Consider the following 18,216-nt stretch of genomic DNA (forward strand, 5'->3'; position numbering starts at 1 on the left):
GTTCATGTGTTGCAAGCAGGAAAAATGGGCAAGCGAAAAGATCTAAGTAACTTTGACAAGGGCCACATAGTAATAGCTATCATGAGCCTCTCCAAAACGGAAAGTCTATTGGGGTGTTCCCAGTGGGGTATTGCAGTGGGTAGTACCTACTGAAAGTTAGTGCAAGCAAGGACAACCAGTGTCAGGGTCATGGGCGCCCAAGTATCATTGATGCACGTGGTTATCCGAAGCGAAGGTTATCCTGTCTGGCCCGATGACACAGAAGAGCTACTGTAGCTCCAATTGCAGAAATTCTTAATACTAGGCATGGTAGAAAGGTGTCAGAACACAGAGTGTATCCTAGTTTCTGCATATGAGACTGCAACATCGCGCTCAGAGTGTCCATGATGACCCCTGTCCACCACCAAAAGTGCCTTTAATGCGAATGTGAGTGTCAGAACTGGACTGTGGAGCAATGGAAGAAGGTTGCCTGGTCTGATGAATCACATTTTCTTGGCAGCATAATGCACTTTGGGAACAAGACAAGCCGGCAGAGGCACTGTTATGCTCTGAGCAATGTTCTGTTGGAAACCTTGATCCTGACATGTGGTTGTTACTTTTGACACGTACCACCTATCTAGAGATTGTTGCAGACAACGTACATTCCTTTATAAAATTGATGTTCCATGATACTGATACCGGAGAAACTGACGGAAGCCAAGCACAGAGAGATGGACACAGGTTTCTTCAGGAAGGAAGAGATTCTTTATTGGATCACCGATCGGGACTCAGAGGGACTAATGTCACCAAAATACAGCAAGTTCTGAGCCCCGGACAATAGTGCAGGCTCCTTATATAGGCACATAACTCCTCCCATATTAAGCTCCACCCGCACATTCTCTTGACCAATCAATACAAATAAGAATTAACTTCCTGCTTGACCGCATGGCCTGTCCAGCACAATGGAGGAGGGGAATACTACATCCTGTATTCTTGCACATGCTCCGTACACTACTGATCGTATCTTGCCTCGTGCAACCAACTGATCGATACGTCAGCATATGCACGTACACATGCCACGTGGTAATCTCGGCCTACTAAATGTATTTTTACCGAGATTCCACCACATTCCCCCCTTTGATGCCTCTTGATATTTCACAATTACTTGAGGCATCACTTAACCTTAGTTTGCATACACCACAAGTTACCTTGAACCAGACCAGACTTATCTTATGATGTGAATCTTCAACACTCATCTTCCTGCATTGGTTCTCCCTGATCTAGAGCCTTATATTTATAAATTGGCATTATCTGTGCAGCAGCCTTCCTCTCTGCTATATTTTCTATCAGGCTTTGCACAGACCTAACTACTAAGGGTATAAGACACGGCAGGAGTAGACACAACATTAAAATTAGTAGGACTCCACCTACCACTGCCTTAAGCCCTCCAAACCACTCATACCAGCTACCAAACCAACTACTTTGATTATACCCTTTCCATACCTGAGTAGGCACATGCGCTAGTTTAACCATATGGCTAGTAAGCTCAGCTATTGCTTGCCCTTCGTCATCTATTTGAAGACAGCAATTGCTCAGGTTAAACTTCCCACATACACCTCCCTCTACTGCCAAAAGGTAATCCAAGGCTAATCTATTTTGGTATACTGCTGTCCTCATCCTGGTATTATGCTTCGCTAGAAGATTGAGCGCTTGTGATGTCTCGTTAGTAATGATCTCAACCACCGCCTGTAATCTTATAATACGGTTGAGCATATAAATAGGGGTTCTATAACCAAAGGTACCATCCTCTGCCCACGTGGCTGGCCCATAGTAATCTATAATACGCTGGGGAGGCCATTCATTATCTTCCCAGGCGCCTATCTCTATGGGTCCCCTTTTCTTCCTATGATTCACATCATACACTTTAACACCTAAAGTCTCACCTGTTTCAATAGGTAACAAGAAGAAGGATGGTTTGAGCATACCCAACACACATGCCCCTTCCCAGTCCTGTGGCAACTCCGAATAGGCTTTCTTACCACAGATCCAGTACAAATTTGCTGGGGCTCTCCAGGTAGATGTGATGGATAGGTCAAACCACACATCCTTTAAATTGGCGTATCTAGCAAACGGGTTAGATGGTTCTGAGACATTTGAAGCCGACCACCAAGTTGTATTCTTCGTATCATCATCATAAGCTTTTTGCCCTAGACAAGTTAATTTTCCTACAGAAGTATTATACATCATTCCTTTCCTTGCTATGCAAACATAACCTATGATGGAGGTCTTTAATCTCCACTCAGATTTACCTCTAACACTCATATGATAATCGGCTTGTGTAGATATTAATTGGTCAACTGCCTCAGAACCGGACATTACCTCCTTTGCTTCCCAAGGCCATTGGTCTCCCATGTTAGTACCTCCACACACATAGCAGTTGGTAACATTAAGACTACCGGCAATACTTTCGGCTAAATCAATAAACAGGTTTTTAGCATTATGGGGGATCTTATTATCTATGCTCATCTCTTCATAAAAGGAATGGTATACTTGATGAGTCTGGGAGGATACCGTATCAGTCTCTATCCCTATAAACAATACTGTCCCAGGATCTAAACCCGTCCCATATATTTGAAACCCAAATAAATTGCCATATTTATCTAAGAACTTGTCAGGGTTATTTATAAGTGTATGGACTGGATTGCATTCCATAGACTTACAATATGGGCTGGTAGGCAACTTAGTCACAATCATGTCCTTGTCTACTGTCTGTCCCCAAGTTGCCCACCCCACACAAGACCAATATGGGCAAAAGTTATAATCTCTATTTGGGCATCTAGGACTCACATATTTATTTTTACTACTGGGACAAATATATTTATCGTTAGACCCATACGTCCTCTCCCATCTAAGATCCCCACATACATTCCACGGTTTTCTACCACTTGATATCGCCTTACACGCGTCAAATAGCAGAACACCTGATGAATGTACGGATTCTAATACCGTCTTATTAATTAGGGTCCCCTGAGGATCTCCATTCCTGAGAGTCAACCAAATTGTACGAGGTTGATATTCTGGACTGAAGCACTTAGGTTCTCCTACTCCTAAATGGCACACACTATATTCTATATTTAGGTATCTACATCTTGATACATCTCCTTTACACTCGTATTGTGAATGCCAAATTAGGGTTTGGGAAATATGGTTACCTGTTCTTGTAGTCTTAATGCATACCTCACAGCTAGGAGTGTCGGTACCTCTACCTTCCTGAATATAAAAATACACATATAAAAACATTATTAAGAACACATCTTTCGTCGTCATCCTCAGTCTTCGTCCGTGCGAAGGCACCTCAGCTTCCAGGATGTAAGGGCTGCAGGGAATGGAGTTCTGCTCGTCTTCACAGGGGTCCCTTCGAGACTTTTCCTGGCTTATATACTATACGTCGGTGAGCGGACAGGCTTTATTATGGCCTTCTCACTCACTTACCAAATCCTTGAAACAATAAAATTTGTAATCCACAAAGTTCCTCGTCACTCCGACTGAGTCGTGCGCTTTAACCGGATCTTGCAGGGATTCTCTGGATCTGCTGTAGCTTGCCAAGAATCGACTGCTGCTGGTTTAACCCTGGAGTGATGTATCCACGGAGTCACTTCGGCTACTTTTATCGCTGTAGGGGTAGACAAAAGAACAACATAAGGACCTCTCCACTTGGGCCCTAACGGTACATTATTCCACTCTTTAATCCACACTTGGTCTCCTGGATGGTAACTATGAACTGGGGGATAAATATTCACAGGTAATCTATCTTGTACCCATTTCTGTACCTCCTCCATAGTCTTACCCAACTCTACAACCTGCTGCCGGGTAATTCCTTCTCCCAACTGACTCAAATCCCCCCTTAAGTTACCAAGTACGGGAGGTGGTCGCCCATACATGATTTCAAAAGGAGAGAGGCCCATCCTTCTGGTAGGTGTACTGCGGATTCGCAATAGAGCTATGGGTAAGAGAACGTTCCACTTAAGTTGGGTTTCCTGACACATTTTAGCCAACTGATTCTTAATAGTTCTATTCATTCTCTCTACTTTACCAGAACTCTGGGGTCTATATGCCGTATGAAGCCTCCACTTTATACCAAGCATATGAGTCAGTTGTTGTAGGCACTGATGAACAAAAGCTGGACCATTGTCCGATCCTATAGAGCAGGGTAGTCCATATCGGGGTATTATTTCTCGTAGCAGGAATCTCACAACTTCTCCTGCTTTCTCTGTACGAGTAGGACATGCTTCTACCCAGCCTGAATAGGTGCACACAACCACCAGCAGGTAGCGATGTCCACCCGATTTAGGCATTACTGTATAGTCAATTTGTAAATCGGACATGGGGAGTCCCCCCCATAAACTGAACTCCTGGTGGCTTTACTGGTCCTTGCCTTGCATTATTTTTAGCACATGTTACACATCTTCGTACAATGGCCTGAGTCAAGTTGGACAATCTTGGTATGTAGAAATGTTTTCTGAGAGATTCTTCTGTGCTGTCTCTCCCAGAATGTGTCCCGTTGTGATAGTTTTGCACAATTTCTACCGCTAGTGATGCTGGAATGACTATTCTTCCATCTTCTAACTGATACCATTTGTTCTCCAAATACTTTCCAGGTTCAGTCTTTAACCACTCCTCTTCTTGAGCTGTATAAACTGGAGTCCATTGAGACAGTGGAGTTGGTATAAGAGCAGCTATATGCCCCACATACTCCTGTCTTCCCGATTCAGCGGCACGCTTAGCTGTACTGTCTGCCATCCGATTTCCTTTGGTTACATCACCATCTCCTCTCAGATGCGCTCGACAATGTATAATACCGACTTCTCTCGGCTCCCACACTGCTTCCAATAGTTGTAGGATTTCAGCTGCGTACTTGATTTCTTTGCCTTCTGAATTCAATAGTCCTCTTTCTTTATACAAAGCTCCGTGGGCATGAGTGGTTAAAAACGCATACTTGGAGTCCGTGTAGATGTTCACTCTTAAACCTTCAGCCAATTGTAACGCTTGTGTCAGTGCTATCAATTCTGCCTTTTGTGCTGATGTTCCTTTTGCTAGTGGCCGAGCTTCTATCACCTTGTCTATTGTTGTTACTGCATATCCTGCATAACGGATCCCTTCTTTCACATAACTACTGCCGTCGGTGTAATATTGAACATCGGGGTTCTGGATGGGAAAATCACGAAGATCTGGTCTACTTGAAAATACTTCATCCATTACTTCCAAACAATCATGTTGACTTTCAGTAGGTTGTGGCAAAAGGGTAGCTGGGTTTAAGGTGTTTACAGTCTCTAAATGCACTCTTGGGTTTTCACACAACATTGCTTGATACTTGGTCATACGGCTGTTACTAAACCAATGATTTCCTTTGTAATCCAACAACGTCTGTACTGCATGTGGGACTCGTACATAAAGTTCTTGACCCAGAGTGAGTTTATCGGCTTCAGCTACTAGCAGGGCGGCTGCAGCTACGGCTCTTAGACAAGGTGGAAGTCCGCTGGCCACTGCATCCAGTTGCTTAGACATGTAGGCAACAGGTCTTTGCCATGATCCCAAGTACTGTGTCAATACTCCCACAGCCATTCTTCTTTGCTCATGTACATACAGGTAGAATGGTCGTGTGTGATCAGGTAGACCTAATGCTGGGGCACTCATCAAAGCCTTCTTCACATCTTCAAATGCCGTTTGCTGTTCTTGAGTCCATAAGAAGGGGTCGTGCTCTGTACCTTTGATAGCTGCATACAGAGGTTTTGCCAGTATCGCGTAGCTGGGAATCCATATCCTACAGAAGCCTGCTGCCCCCAAGAATTCTCGCACTTGTCTTCTATTCTTGGGTATCGGTATTTGGCACACAGCTTCTTTTCTCTCTGGCCCCATAATTCTTTGACCTTCAGAGATATGGAATCCCAGATATTTGACAGTTGGCAAACACAACTGAGCCTTCTTTCTAGACACCTTGTATCCTGCCTTCCAGAGAATGTGTAGTAGATCGTGCGTTGCTTGCTGACATATTTCCTTTGTAACTGCTGCTATCAACAAGTCATCTACATATTGTAACAATACACACTCTCCTGGGATGGACTCGAAATCCAATAAATCTTGACTTAGAGCTGAACCAAATAGGGTAGGTGAATTTTTAAACCCTTGGGGCAGTCTTGTCCAGGTCATTTGGCGTTTTGAGCCCGTTACAGCGTTTTCCCATTGGAAAGCGAAGATACATTGACTTTCTGCAGCAATTCGGAGGCAAAAGAAGGCATCTTTGAGGTCTAAGACTGTAAAATAGGTAGCCCCGCCCTGAATTAAAGCAAGCAGGTTATATGGATTGGGCACAACTGGATGTATACTAACAACCGCATCATTGACTGCTCTCAAGTCCTGCACAGGTCGATACTCATATGTACCGGGCTTTTGAACAGGCAGCAATGGGGTGTTCCAGGGGGAAGTACAGAATTTTAGGATACCATACCGTATGAACTTATCCAGATAAGATTGGATGTTCTTCTTAGCCTTCTGCAGGATGTGATATTGTCTTAGGCTCACTGGATAAACCCCAAGTTTTAGTTCGATTTTAATAGGTGGAATATTGCGGGCCAGTCCTGGTGGGTTGTTCTCTGCCCAAACTCCTGGTATGTTGAATAAGGACTCATCACTCCTAGGGTTTTGGCTAGTCAACGCTGTATAAAGTCGCCACTCTTCTTCCTTTGGTACGGATAATGTCATAATACCTGAAGGTCCATTAAACTTTAAGGATGTTGTTCCATTTGGTAGGAACGTAATCTGCGCTTGTAACTTAGATAGCATATCACGTCCCAGCAATTGGACTGGACATTCAGGCATATAAAGGAATTGATGTTTTACTACGTGGCCTCCCAATGTACAGAGTCGACTTTTAAGAACCGGTTTTGCAGCACTTCTTCCAGTTGCTCCTATTACAGTAATAGTTCTTCCAGATGGAGGAGCAACTAGGTCAGTCACCACCGAATGTTCAGCACCAGTGTCGATCATGAACGCACTCCTTTTTCCCCCTATTGATACGTCGACCATAGGCTCCGCTCGACCAAGGGGGATGGAGCCCGGTCGGTATCAATAGTCCTCCATGACCGTGTCAGCCAATCCTACAAAGTCCCTACCTTCTCTATCGCGGGACCGTTGCGCTGCTGGGTAGTACCTATCTTCCCTTACACTTCCTCTGTTCCCATTACTCCCTCTATTACCATTACTCCCTCCGGGGCCTCCTCTACCTCTCGCTCTGCCTCTAAAGTTTCCGTAACCTGCCCTGGGTTGGTCTCTCTCGTACTGCTCTCTTTGCGGACACTCGTTTCTCCAATGCCCTTCTTCCTTGCAATACGCGCACTGATTCCTACTCAAAGGCTCCCTATTCCATCTACTATCGCCTCTATCTGGGCCCCGTCTATCTACGCCTGCGATCGCTACCGCTAGCATATCTGCCTTTTTACGCATCTTGCGCTCTTCCTCTTTCTTACTTTCTGTTTCCCTATTCATATACACTTTATTCGCTACCTCCATTAGCTGGGTGATAGACATACCTGCAAACCCTTCTAACTTCTGTAGCTTGCGCTTAATATCTCCGTAAGCTTGGCTGACAAAGGCGGAGTTCACCATTCAGGAATTATCTGCGTCTTCCGGATTAAAGGGGGTATACAAGCGGTATGCCTCCAATAATCGGTCATAAAAGACACTGGGCGCTTCATCACTTTTCTGAATCACCTCAACTGTCTTCGACATATTAATAGCTTTCTTTCCTCCGGCTTTCATGCCAGCAATTATAGCGTCTCTATAGGCTTTAAGTTGGACCATATCTGCGCCATTAACATTCCAGTCGGGATCGGTGTTAGGATAATGTGTTGCGGCCCATGCTGCCGGATTGGCTTGATTCAAAGCACGGGCTCTATCCTCTAGCGCTTTAATGGCCGCTTGATTAATCCTTGTCCTTTCCTCATTATTAAACAAAGTCATTAATAACTGCTGGCAATCAGCCCATGTCGGATTATGTGTTTGAACTATCGAGGTGAACAGATCGGTCATAGCTTGTGGTTTCTCAGTGTACGAGGAATTGTGGGTCTTCCAATTCAAGAGATCGGTAGTCGTGAACAGGACATATACGAAGACTGGGTCAGCATGTGCCATTTGACCTGCGGCATCGATATAGGCTGACCCGGGATTCAGACGAAGAGGCATCTGATAATGTTTTAATTGTTGGGTACCGGTCAGTTGTCGGGTTAGTATGGGGCTACGTGGAGGGGCGTCAGTTATGGGTTCCAGTCGGGGAGAAATAGGGCATGAGGATGTGGGAGCTTGATTTTGGGAAAAGTTAGTAAATAGAATACTCCCAGCCGAGCTAGAAGAAGCTTGACCGGAAGTTTGAAGTGGCGCCAAATCAGGATATTTAGATCTAACGGGGGTTGGTTCTGGTTCCGGAAGGGGAGGTTTAATACGAGGGGGGGTGGATTCTGTACTGGAGGAGGAAGCGGAAGTGGATGAGGGCAATGAGGGGAGGGGTATAGAACTTCCTGCACTCGCGTCATTTCCTCTTAAAGGGAAGTAAGGGGGCGGCAAAGGGATCTCGGACTCAGGGGGCGTGTCCAAAATGGGCCTAACCACAGTCCTAGTGGACAAACAAGTCCTGGCCACCATGAGGCGACATTGCTCCTCGTGGCATATCTGAATCCATTTTGGCGAGTCGTTTACGGCCTGTCTCCAACAATCAATATATGGAAACTGTCCGTAAAGTTCAGGCCTACCTGACACAGCCACGTGTACACGCTGTATCAGGGTTGGATCCAAACTACCACGTGGCGGCCATGCCGCAACCATAGTAGGCCACTCCCTAGTGCACAAAGTGACCAAACGTACAGGAGACATTTTTTTTTTTTTTTTAATTCTTTATTTTTATCGTGCTTTGAGTAATTAACACATAAGCTCGTGGTGCCCCAATAGCATTCCCCGAGCGTAATTTACAGGCATAGACAGTAGGAGCATTGAGATTTTTGGCACATTTTAAAATGGAGCTTAGATCAGGACGTTAGTAAATACGAGTTACATTTGCATGAGTTACGATTACCAGAAGTTAATTAACATGTCTGACTTAGGTTAATAGCATTGTACAGCACCCTAACCATCTAATAAGTTGCTTGGGTGTACATACATTTTTATACAGTAAGTATCTTAGCTAGGGCTATTAGTCAGACTAAGTATAACAAGATGCAGTAGCATAAAGTAGCGTACGATAGAGTACTATAGAGTAGAGTACCACCAGGCAGATCGTGGCGCATTGGGTCATCCCCTGCGAGTGTCAGGGCGCTAGAGACCGCTGTGCATTGCATGTTTGGCTGTGACATTATTAGGATATAAGTCCCTCCATGTAGCTGTGTATGCCGCCAGAGTGTCCCTTGGTGAGGCTGCCTGCGGTGAGTTCTGCGGTTTGTGCCTTTCGTGTCGCTTACTGTGTGGGAGTTTAATAGTAGGCATCCTCTTCTTAGGTATGGGGATACACCCCGCAGGTCTCTCCAAGTCCACTGGGTCCTGTTGAAATACTGCTGGGCACAATATCCGTAGGTCTATGTGGTCGTGTGACCCAGTCGTGGGGTGATTGCAGGTCTTGTGCCGATCAGATCACCTTGTCCGGTGCGGTACGACCTGGCTGTTACAGGGGGACAGCTTTTCAGGGCCTGCCTCAGGCGATGGTCTGCGGTCTTGGAAGTAGGAGGCTAGGGTAAGGAGCTCCTAGTTGGCGCGGTCTGTGCGGCTCTTCTCTAGTGGCCTGTGGGGCAGTTATCGCACGTTCGGCCATTTTGTGGAGGCCGCGTGGCGGTCGTTGGCGGCTGGTGCCGAGGTGCCCAGGAGCGCCTTGTGGGTGTTTGCCCGCCTGGTGGGGACCGGGATAACCCCCACCGGTCCAAAGGGGGGGGGTGTAACGGGGCCAGGAGGGCTCCAGTCGCGTTGTGGTTCACTGCAGCCGGGATGGAGAGCGAGGCAGCGGCCGTCTATTCCACTCCCCTCCCGGGTAGGCCTCAGTCCCCAATCCCCTGAGCATCTCACCAGGACCCAGATCCACCCGATTTCAGGTGCTCTAGCTGCACTGGGACACTACAGGAACTTGTGCCACGGTTTTCCAGGGTGTTTCAGGCTGAGTTTAGTGGGTATTTGCCCAATATTGGCTGAATTCTCCAGGAGCTGTGGTGACTTGCAGCCTGCTAGCATGGCCGCCTGGCCCCGCCCGTACAGGAGACATTTTAACCCCAAAATCACATGTTTTGAATCCCTTTTTAAAATTCTTTACCATACAACCTAAGGGATCCGGAATCGTTGACTCCGACGCGCCCATACTTATCAATGGAACGTCGTTGACAACGAATACTATGCACGCGTACTATTCAACAGTCACACCCGTTTCCTCTGGCAACAGCACCACGTGGTACGGTTACCAAGTGAAACGTACACAATAACACAATAAACACTCAGGGAATTCCCGTACACACACAGCTGTTACACCAGTCACTAGATAATCAATATTTATGCCCTTTGGCGGAACTATACAGTCACCCACGCTATAATTCTCTATATATGAATTACCCGTCTATAACACACCCCAGTAACATCGTCTTTTACAAATAGTGGTTACAGTACGGTTAGCATAGGTCAAAGCACAATTTAAGGTCACAATACAATTATTAGTGGTTATGGTGTTAAACATGCAATGGACGACAGTGATTAGTACTTATATACAGTGTCAGTAAATATACAGGGTTATGGTACCGTGCACTATGATACAGCAACACACTATTAACACTCTCGCTAGACGGCTGAGCTCGCGCTATCTAACAAGATATACACTTTACTAACAATCTTTAACACATTTACAATTCCCAACTAAACTATTGGCCAGTACCTTGAATGGACTACCTAAAACTATCTACATCCGTTTTGGTTAGCCACACTGCCCAAGCACCACATATAGCGAGCTAGAGGACCGAATTTACACAGACGCCTCTTAGTCGATTACTATCAAAAATCTAGTGGGTTCCAAATTTACACGCCTTCCCACTTAGCCAAGATAGGTTGAGAGCTAGCGAACCGAATTTACACAGGCGCCGCTTAGTCTCCCGGTCCCTCCGACCTAGCGAACATAATATACACCCTAGAACGCTAGTCTAGACAAGACACCGGTGTCCGGCTAGGGCTATTTACACCAGAACCCCGCCTGACTAACCAAATCAAATGGTCTTACTAAAGAGCGTTCGATTGAGCGGTGCGCCTTCGCTCCTTCCCTCCGACAGAGGGGGCAGATTCCATACACAATTCAAACCCCTTATGGGCCTACCGCACAATCGGTATACCCCTAGTGGGTCTGCCGTCTAAAACAGCAGTTGTCTTACCTCCTCGTTCCTCGTTAACAGCGCGACCGGGCCCCCTGTGATGACATCGCAGAGCTGGGAGGAAGTGATTCCCCGGTCACTCCTCCCAGCTAAAACTGAGAGCCGCGCGGGAGGAAGACCAGGGAGTCAGAGTGGGAACTCTGACTCCCATCCACCTGAGCCACCACTGGACCCCAGGGAAAGTCACCCTCCTGAATCTAAAAGGTAGGAAACAGGAGGGTGACTTAAATATAATGTGTGTGTGTGTGTGTGTCTTTGTATGTATGTCTTGTGTGTGTGTGTGTGTGTCTGTATATATGTGTGTCTTGTGTGTGTGTGTATGTATGTGTGACTGTCTGTTGGTATGTGTGTCTTGTGTGTGTCTGTATGTATGTGTCTTGTGTGTATGTGTGTCTGTCTGTGTTCCTGTATGTGTCGTGTGTGTCTTGTGTATGTGTGTGTGTGTGTATGTATGTGTGTATGTATGTGTGTGTGTATGTATGTGTGTATGTATATGTGTCGTGTGTGTCTGTATGTGTCGTGTGTGTGTGTCCGTGTGTGTGTGTCTGTATGTGTCGTGTGTGTGTGTGTATGTATGTGTCGTGTGTATCTATGTGTCTGTATTTGTGTATGTGTGTCTGTATGTGTGTCGTGTGTATGTGTGTCTGTATGTGTGTTCGTGTGTGTGTGTATGTATGTGTCTTGTACGTGTGTCTTGTACGTGTGTCTGTCCGTTATAGTGGACTATATAGTAAGTGGGCTACCTAGCTCAGCCTTCCTACTGGGCATTGCTACAAGGAAGGTTAAAAAATAGAAAAAAGGGGAAAAAAAGGTGGGGAGGGGAATTGAGGAGGGAGAGGAGATGAGCTGACGCACAAATGAGAAATCATATTATGCGCAAACAGAGAAGTCGTCTGAATATCACTGAAAGAGACCTTCGTTTGTTCCTTACGAAAATCGAACCAGATATCAAATATTTAGTCTTGCAGCATCAACCTCAAGGATCTCATTAATCACTAGTAAAGGTAATTTCAATTTACTTTATTGTTTTCTCGATAAACTTTATAAAGTTAAAAACCTTATAAACCTGCATTAAGTAGAAATAAAAAGATAAATGTACGTACATTTATTTTTTTTTTAAAACACCCTCCTTTCTAAAAAATATTCCGCATTTGCGCGAAAACTGGTGGGCGGTAAGGAAATTTTTTCAACCAAAAAGATGCATTAGTGGGCGGTAGGTAGAAAAGGGTTGACTACCACTGGTTTAGAGTATGCTGTTGGGGGATGGATAACCTGTCCTGTGCTTTTATAATATAGCGACTCCTGTATCCAAACTTGCAGCTCAAGAGTAATTAGAGGCTAGCAAGTAAATCTAGGGGCATAACTACATTGTAGGGTGTCTGGCTTATGAATATTTTTAAGTTTAAGGGGGTGAAGAACCAGTCTTTAGAGCACATGACTTATAATCTCATATGTGTACTTTGTGTAAGACGGAGAGTATAACGCGATGAGTAAGGAACAACAGGGAATGAAAAGAAACTGCAGGCCGAAGTACCTATCAACTATATGACCAGGACTAGTAAATCGCAACCTCCTTGAGACAAATTGAGACAAATTTCCCAGACAAATATTGACGGAGATTCTCATGAAATGTGATTCACCAACAGCTGAAGAGCTTGCTGGCGGCTCCGGCAGCAGTGTCCGAGAGACACAGCAGGGACACCAACACAGATGAGGGTACAGTGGGTCACAGCATGTGATGGAAAAAGGGAGTAACAAATTAGAAGGGTGGGTAACACGGAACAGGAGAACAACGATGAAGATGGCTTATAAACAGACAAAAAAGCACTGCATACTGCATTACTGTTATCGATATAGAGTTAAAGCAAAGTCCAGGTCTCTGTATTCATAACAACAAGAACAGAACTCTTCCCTGGTTAAAAAAAAAAAAACATGTCTGGGGAGATATCTAAAGTAATATTAATATTAATATGAACTGTTCCGTTACAATTCTGAATCCATTGATTCTTTTAACCCTCCTGCAAGGATAACAACTGTTATGAAATTCATCAGCGACTATATCATTGTACTAACCCTGGAGAGGCATTCATAACTAGAATTTAATCTTCTTTACAAACTGTACATTGAGGAAGGGAAGATGATATATACAGAAATACTTATATGCATATATGCAGAGTATTCGTAAAGTATTCAGACCCATTCACTTTTTAATGTATTTAATAAAGCAAAAAAACAGATTTAGGAAAATATATTTAAAAAGGAAAAGCTGAAATATCACATTGACATAAGTATTTCCACCCTCTGCTATAACTCATGTGATTTGGCTCAGATGCATCTGATTTCTCTAGACCATCTTTGAGATGTTTCTACACTTTGATTGGAGTCCACCTGTGGAAACTTCAATTGAAAGGACATGATTTGGAAAGGCACACAACTGTCTATATAGCTCTAGAAATCTCTGCACCCAGTATTTAATACTTATCAAACTGCCAGGTGCAATGCCATAGCCTTTATATATCCAGAATAGTAGAAAGGTAGTTGCATTCACGGTCTTCCACAAAATCAAGTCTTTATTGAAGTCACAATTTAAAAAGTAGAATCAATGTTTAACGTTTCAGTACTTTTCCAGGACTATCATCTTGATCAATCCCCCTTCCAGTCACGTGTGGTGTTCCCCAAGGTTCCATTCTCGGCCCCCTACTATTCACATTATTTATAAATGATCTGGCTAATGTCTGCAAATCCTCAAATGTACACATGTACGTAGATGACACCGTAATCTATGCAAGCAAATCCGATCTACCGCAGCTTCAGGCTGTGCTCCAAGACCAGTTCACAGAGGTAGAATTGGATCGCAAAAAACAAACTCTTCCTAACACTGACAAAACTGTCACAATGATCTTTGGAACAGTACCTAAATTATACAATTCCCATCTATCCATCAAAACAAAATCAAATAGCACCCTGACCGCAGTCCACTCTTTCAAATACTTGGGTATGTTGTTATACCCCAATCTATCTTTTGGCCTCCACATAGAAAAACTTGCATCTAAACTTTATCCAAAACTAGGTGCTCTGTACAGAAACAAATCCTGCCTAAGCCCTTCAGTAAAGGAAAAGATTGTACCGTAAATGCTGATGCCAATCATTGATTATGGGGATGTAGTATATGCACCACAAACCCACCTTTATAAACTCAATACATTGTATAACTCTATCTGACTATTTGTGCTACAATGTAATTACAGGACCCACCATTGTGACATGCTAAAATAACTAAACTGGTTGTCGCTGGAATCCAGACACACCCTTCATCTTTCCAGCCTTGTGTTTAAGAGCTTTTCTGGGAAGCTCCCACCCTACCTGAGCAGAATGCTCTCCCCAGCTGTTCCCACTTCCTATAACCTCTGATCCAGTACCAGCACTTTATTTAAAAACCCCAACTCGGCTTATACTCTTTGCATTGCCATAATACAGACAATGGGGGCTGTGGGGGCTGCAGAGAGATGTTACTTACCGCTCCTGTCAGCTCTCTCCTCCTCCGCCGGTCCGTTCAGCTCTTCTGTCAGCTCACAGTGTAAATCTCTCGCGATATTTACACTGGGAGCTGACCGAGGTGCTGAACGGACCGGCGGAGGAGGAGAGAGCTGACAGGAGCTGCAGGAAAGGTAAGTAACATCTCTCTGCAGCCCCCACAGCCCCCTCCTACACAGTGCCCATCCACTGGACCACCAGGGAAGGAGAGCCCCCCTCCCTGGCCAGCTAGCAAGCAGGGAGGGGGGACAAAAAAATTATATATATTAATAATAATAAAAAAATAAATAAAAAAATAATAAAATAAAAAATAATAATAAAATAATAATAATAAAAAAATGTAATGAAACAAAAGAAATATTAAAATAATAATTAAAAAATAAAAATGCCCACCCCCCACCAAGGCTCTGCATCACACTCTGCATTACACACACACACATACACACACTGCATTCATACACACACACTGCATTTATACACACACACTGCACTCATACACACACACACTGCATTCATACACACACACACTGCACTCATACACACAGCATTCTCATACACACACACTGCACTCATACACACAGCATTCATACACACACACAGCATTCATACACACACAGCACTCATACACACACACTGCACTCATACACACACACAGCATTCACACACACACACAGCATTCATACACACACACTGCACTCATACACACAGCATTCTCATACACACACACTGCACTCATACACACACACTGCACTCATACACACAGCATTCATACACACACACAGCATTCATACACACACACTGCATTCATACACACACACTGCACTCATACACACACACTGCACTCATACACACACTGCACTCATACACACACTGCACTCATGCACACACTGCATTCTCATACACACTGCATTCATTATATACACACACTGTAAATAAATATTCAATTAATATAATTTTTTTAGGATCTAATTTTATTTAGAAATTTACCAGCAGCTGCTGCATTTCCCACCCTAGTCTTATACTCGAGTCAATAAGTTTTCTCAGTTTTTTGGGGTAAAATTAGGGGCCTCGGCTTATATTCGAGTCGGCTTATACTCGAGTATATACGGTAATATTGTTTTTGTATTTTATTGTACCCTATTGTAACAATGCAATGTTTTGTGGACCCAGGACATACTTGAAAACAAGAGAAATCTCAATGTATCTTTCTTGGTAAAATGTTTTATAAATAAATAAATCTGGTCAATTTGAAACATTGATCCTACTTTTTAAATTTTGACATCAATAAAAACTTGATTTTATACAAGACAGTGAGTGCAGCTACCTTACTACTATTATATAGTAGATATGCATTTACATGTAAAATAAATATATATATATATATATATATATATATATATATATATATCAACTTTAAATGCATATCTGAGCAAAACCAAGCCTAGAGGTCAAAGGAACTGCCAGCAGAGCTCAGAGGCAGGATTGTTTCAAGGCAAAGATCTGGGGGAAACTATGAGAAAATGTTGGCTGCATTGAAGACACCCAAGAATACAGTGACCTCTATAATTCTTAAATGGAAGAAGTTTGGAACAACCAGGACTATTCCTAGAGCTGGCTGCCTGTTCTTTGGTAAGGAAGGTGATCAAGAACCCATTGGTCATTCTGGGTAATCTCTAGAGATCATGTGTGGTGATGGGAGAAGCATGCAGATAGACAGCATCAATGCAACACTCCGCCAATCAGACCTTAATTGGCAGACTGGGTAGACAGAAGTCTCTCCTGACTGCAAGGTACATGAAAGGCTGCTTGGCATATGCATAAAAAGCACATAAGTGACTTTGAGAAACGACATTCTTTGGTCTAATGAAATAAAGATTGAACTGTTTGGCCTCAATTTAAAGGGTCATGTCTGGTGGAAACCACGCACTGATCATCTGCGCAATACTATTCCAACAGGTCAGCGGCATCATCATTTGGGGCAAGTTTTTCTGTGGCAAGGACTGTGAGACTGGTCAGGGTTGATTGAAAGCTAAATGCAGCAAAATACTGATATATCCATAATGAAAACTTGGTCCAGAGTACTCATGACCTCAGACTGATCTGAAGGTTCACATTCCAACAGGACAATGACCTTAAACACACAGCCAAGCCTGGAAATTAACCGAATCAAACGTCTCTGGAGAGACCTGAAAATGGCTGTCCACCAACAGTTCCCATCCAATTTGGCTGTGCTTGAGAGAATCTGCAGAGATGAACTGCAGAATCTATCTAAATCAAGGTGTGCAAAGCATGTCGAATGATATCTAAATACTTGAGGCTGTAATCTCTTCTACGGGTGCTTCAACTAAATACTTTAGTTAAGGGTCTGACATACTCAAAGTAATATTTCCGGTTCTTTTCTGTTAAAGATATTTGCAATTGTGTAACTTTTTTTTCTTTTGTAGTTATATGGTATTGAGTGTAGATTTATGTAAAAAAAAAGAAAAATTAAACTTTAGCATAAGGCAGCACCATAAAAAAAAGTGTGAACAAATGAAGGTGTATGAATACTTTCAGAATGCACTGTATATACAAACGTTTGCTGAAATGTAAACATTCAGATGTTGCAATCTGTCTCAGTCAAGAAAAGAATAATAATGTATTCTATCTTATATAGGAGACAATTGCAATAATCGGCATTTAATTTTGTTTTCTTTTTTTTAAAGGCCAGCGGTTATTTGGAGAAAGCATTTTGGGTCTTACTCAGGGTTCTGTGTCGGACCTGCTTTCTAGGCCCAAACCATGGCTCAAGCTCAGCCTGAAGGGAAGGGAGCCCTTTGTACGCATGCAGTTGTGGCTAAGCGATCCACATAACATTGAAAAACTCAGAGATATGAAGAAAATCGAAAAGAAAGGTAAATTGTCACAGTTCAAGTTTAAATGATGTAATAATTATATACTCTACTGCTTTTCTATATTTCAAAAGTTGGCTTTCGAATGAGTTTTCACATCATGGCATCAATGTGTTAATGAAATAAAATAAATTATCTCTAACACTTTCAATTGGAGCAGTTTTTGTTTATTCAAAAACCCGGGGTGACAATGTAACATTTCAGCTTTTTATGGGTCCTCGAGGCTTAACAACAGCCAACAAAAGAGTGATACAACAGTCACCTATGGCGACAGAAAAAAACCCTGATTATTCCCTAGCCTTCAATTTGAAATTCCCTTTGAATTTACTTTGAATTCTTAAACAAGCCTGTAAGTTATTGGAGTTAATTAAGAGAGT

At 43.5% G+C, this 18,216-nt stretch overlaps 1 protein-coding gene across 1 annotated transcript in view; it reads left to right on the forward strand.

Moving 5' to 3' along the window:
* CUX2 (cut like homeobox 2) overlaps window positions 1–18,216 on the forward strand; it is a 403,117-nt gene that overhangs the window by 377,208 nt on the left and 7,693 nt on the right. The window contains exon 20 of the mRNA XM_063454230.1: window positions 17,654–17,842. Within this exon, the coding sequence (XP_063310300.1) occupies window positions 17,654–17,842 (189 nt within the window). The remainder of the gene's footprint in view (window positions 1–17,653; window positions 17,843–18,216) is intronic.

Source organism: Pelobates fuscus, chromosome 5 (genome assembly GCF_036172605.1).
Source record: "Pelobates fuscus isolate aPelFus1 chromosome 5, aPelFus1.pri, whole genome shotgun sequence".
NCBI classification, from domain to species: domain Eukaryota; kingdom Metazoa; phylum Chordata; class Amphibia; order Anura; family Pelobatidae; genus Pelobates; species Pelobates fuscus.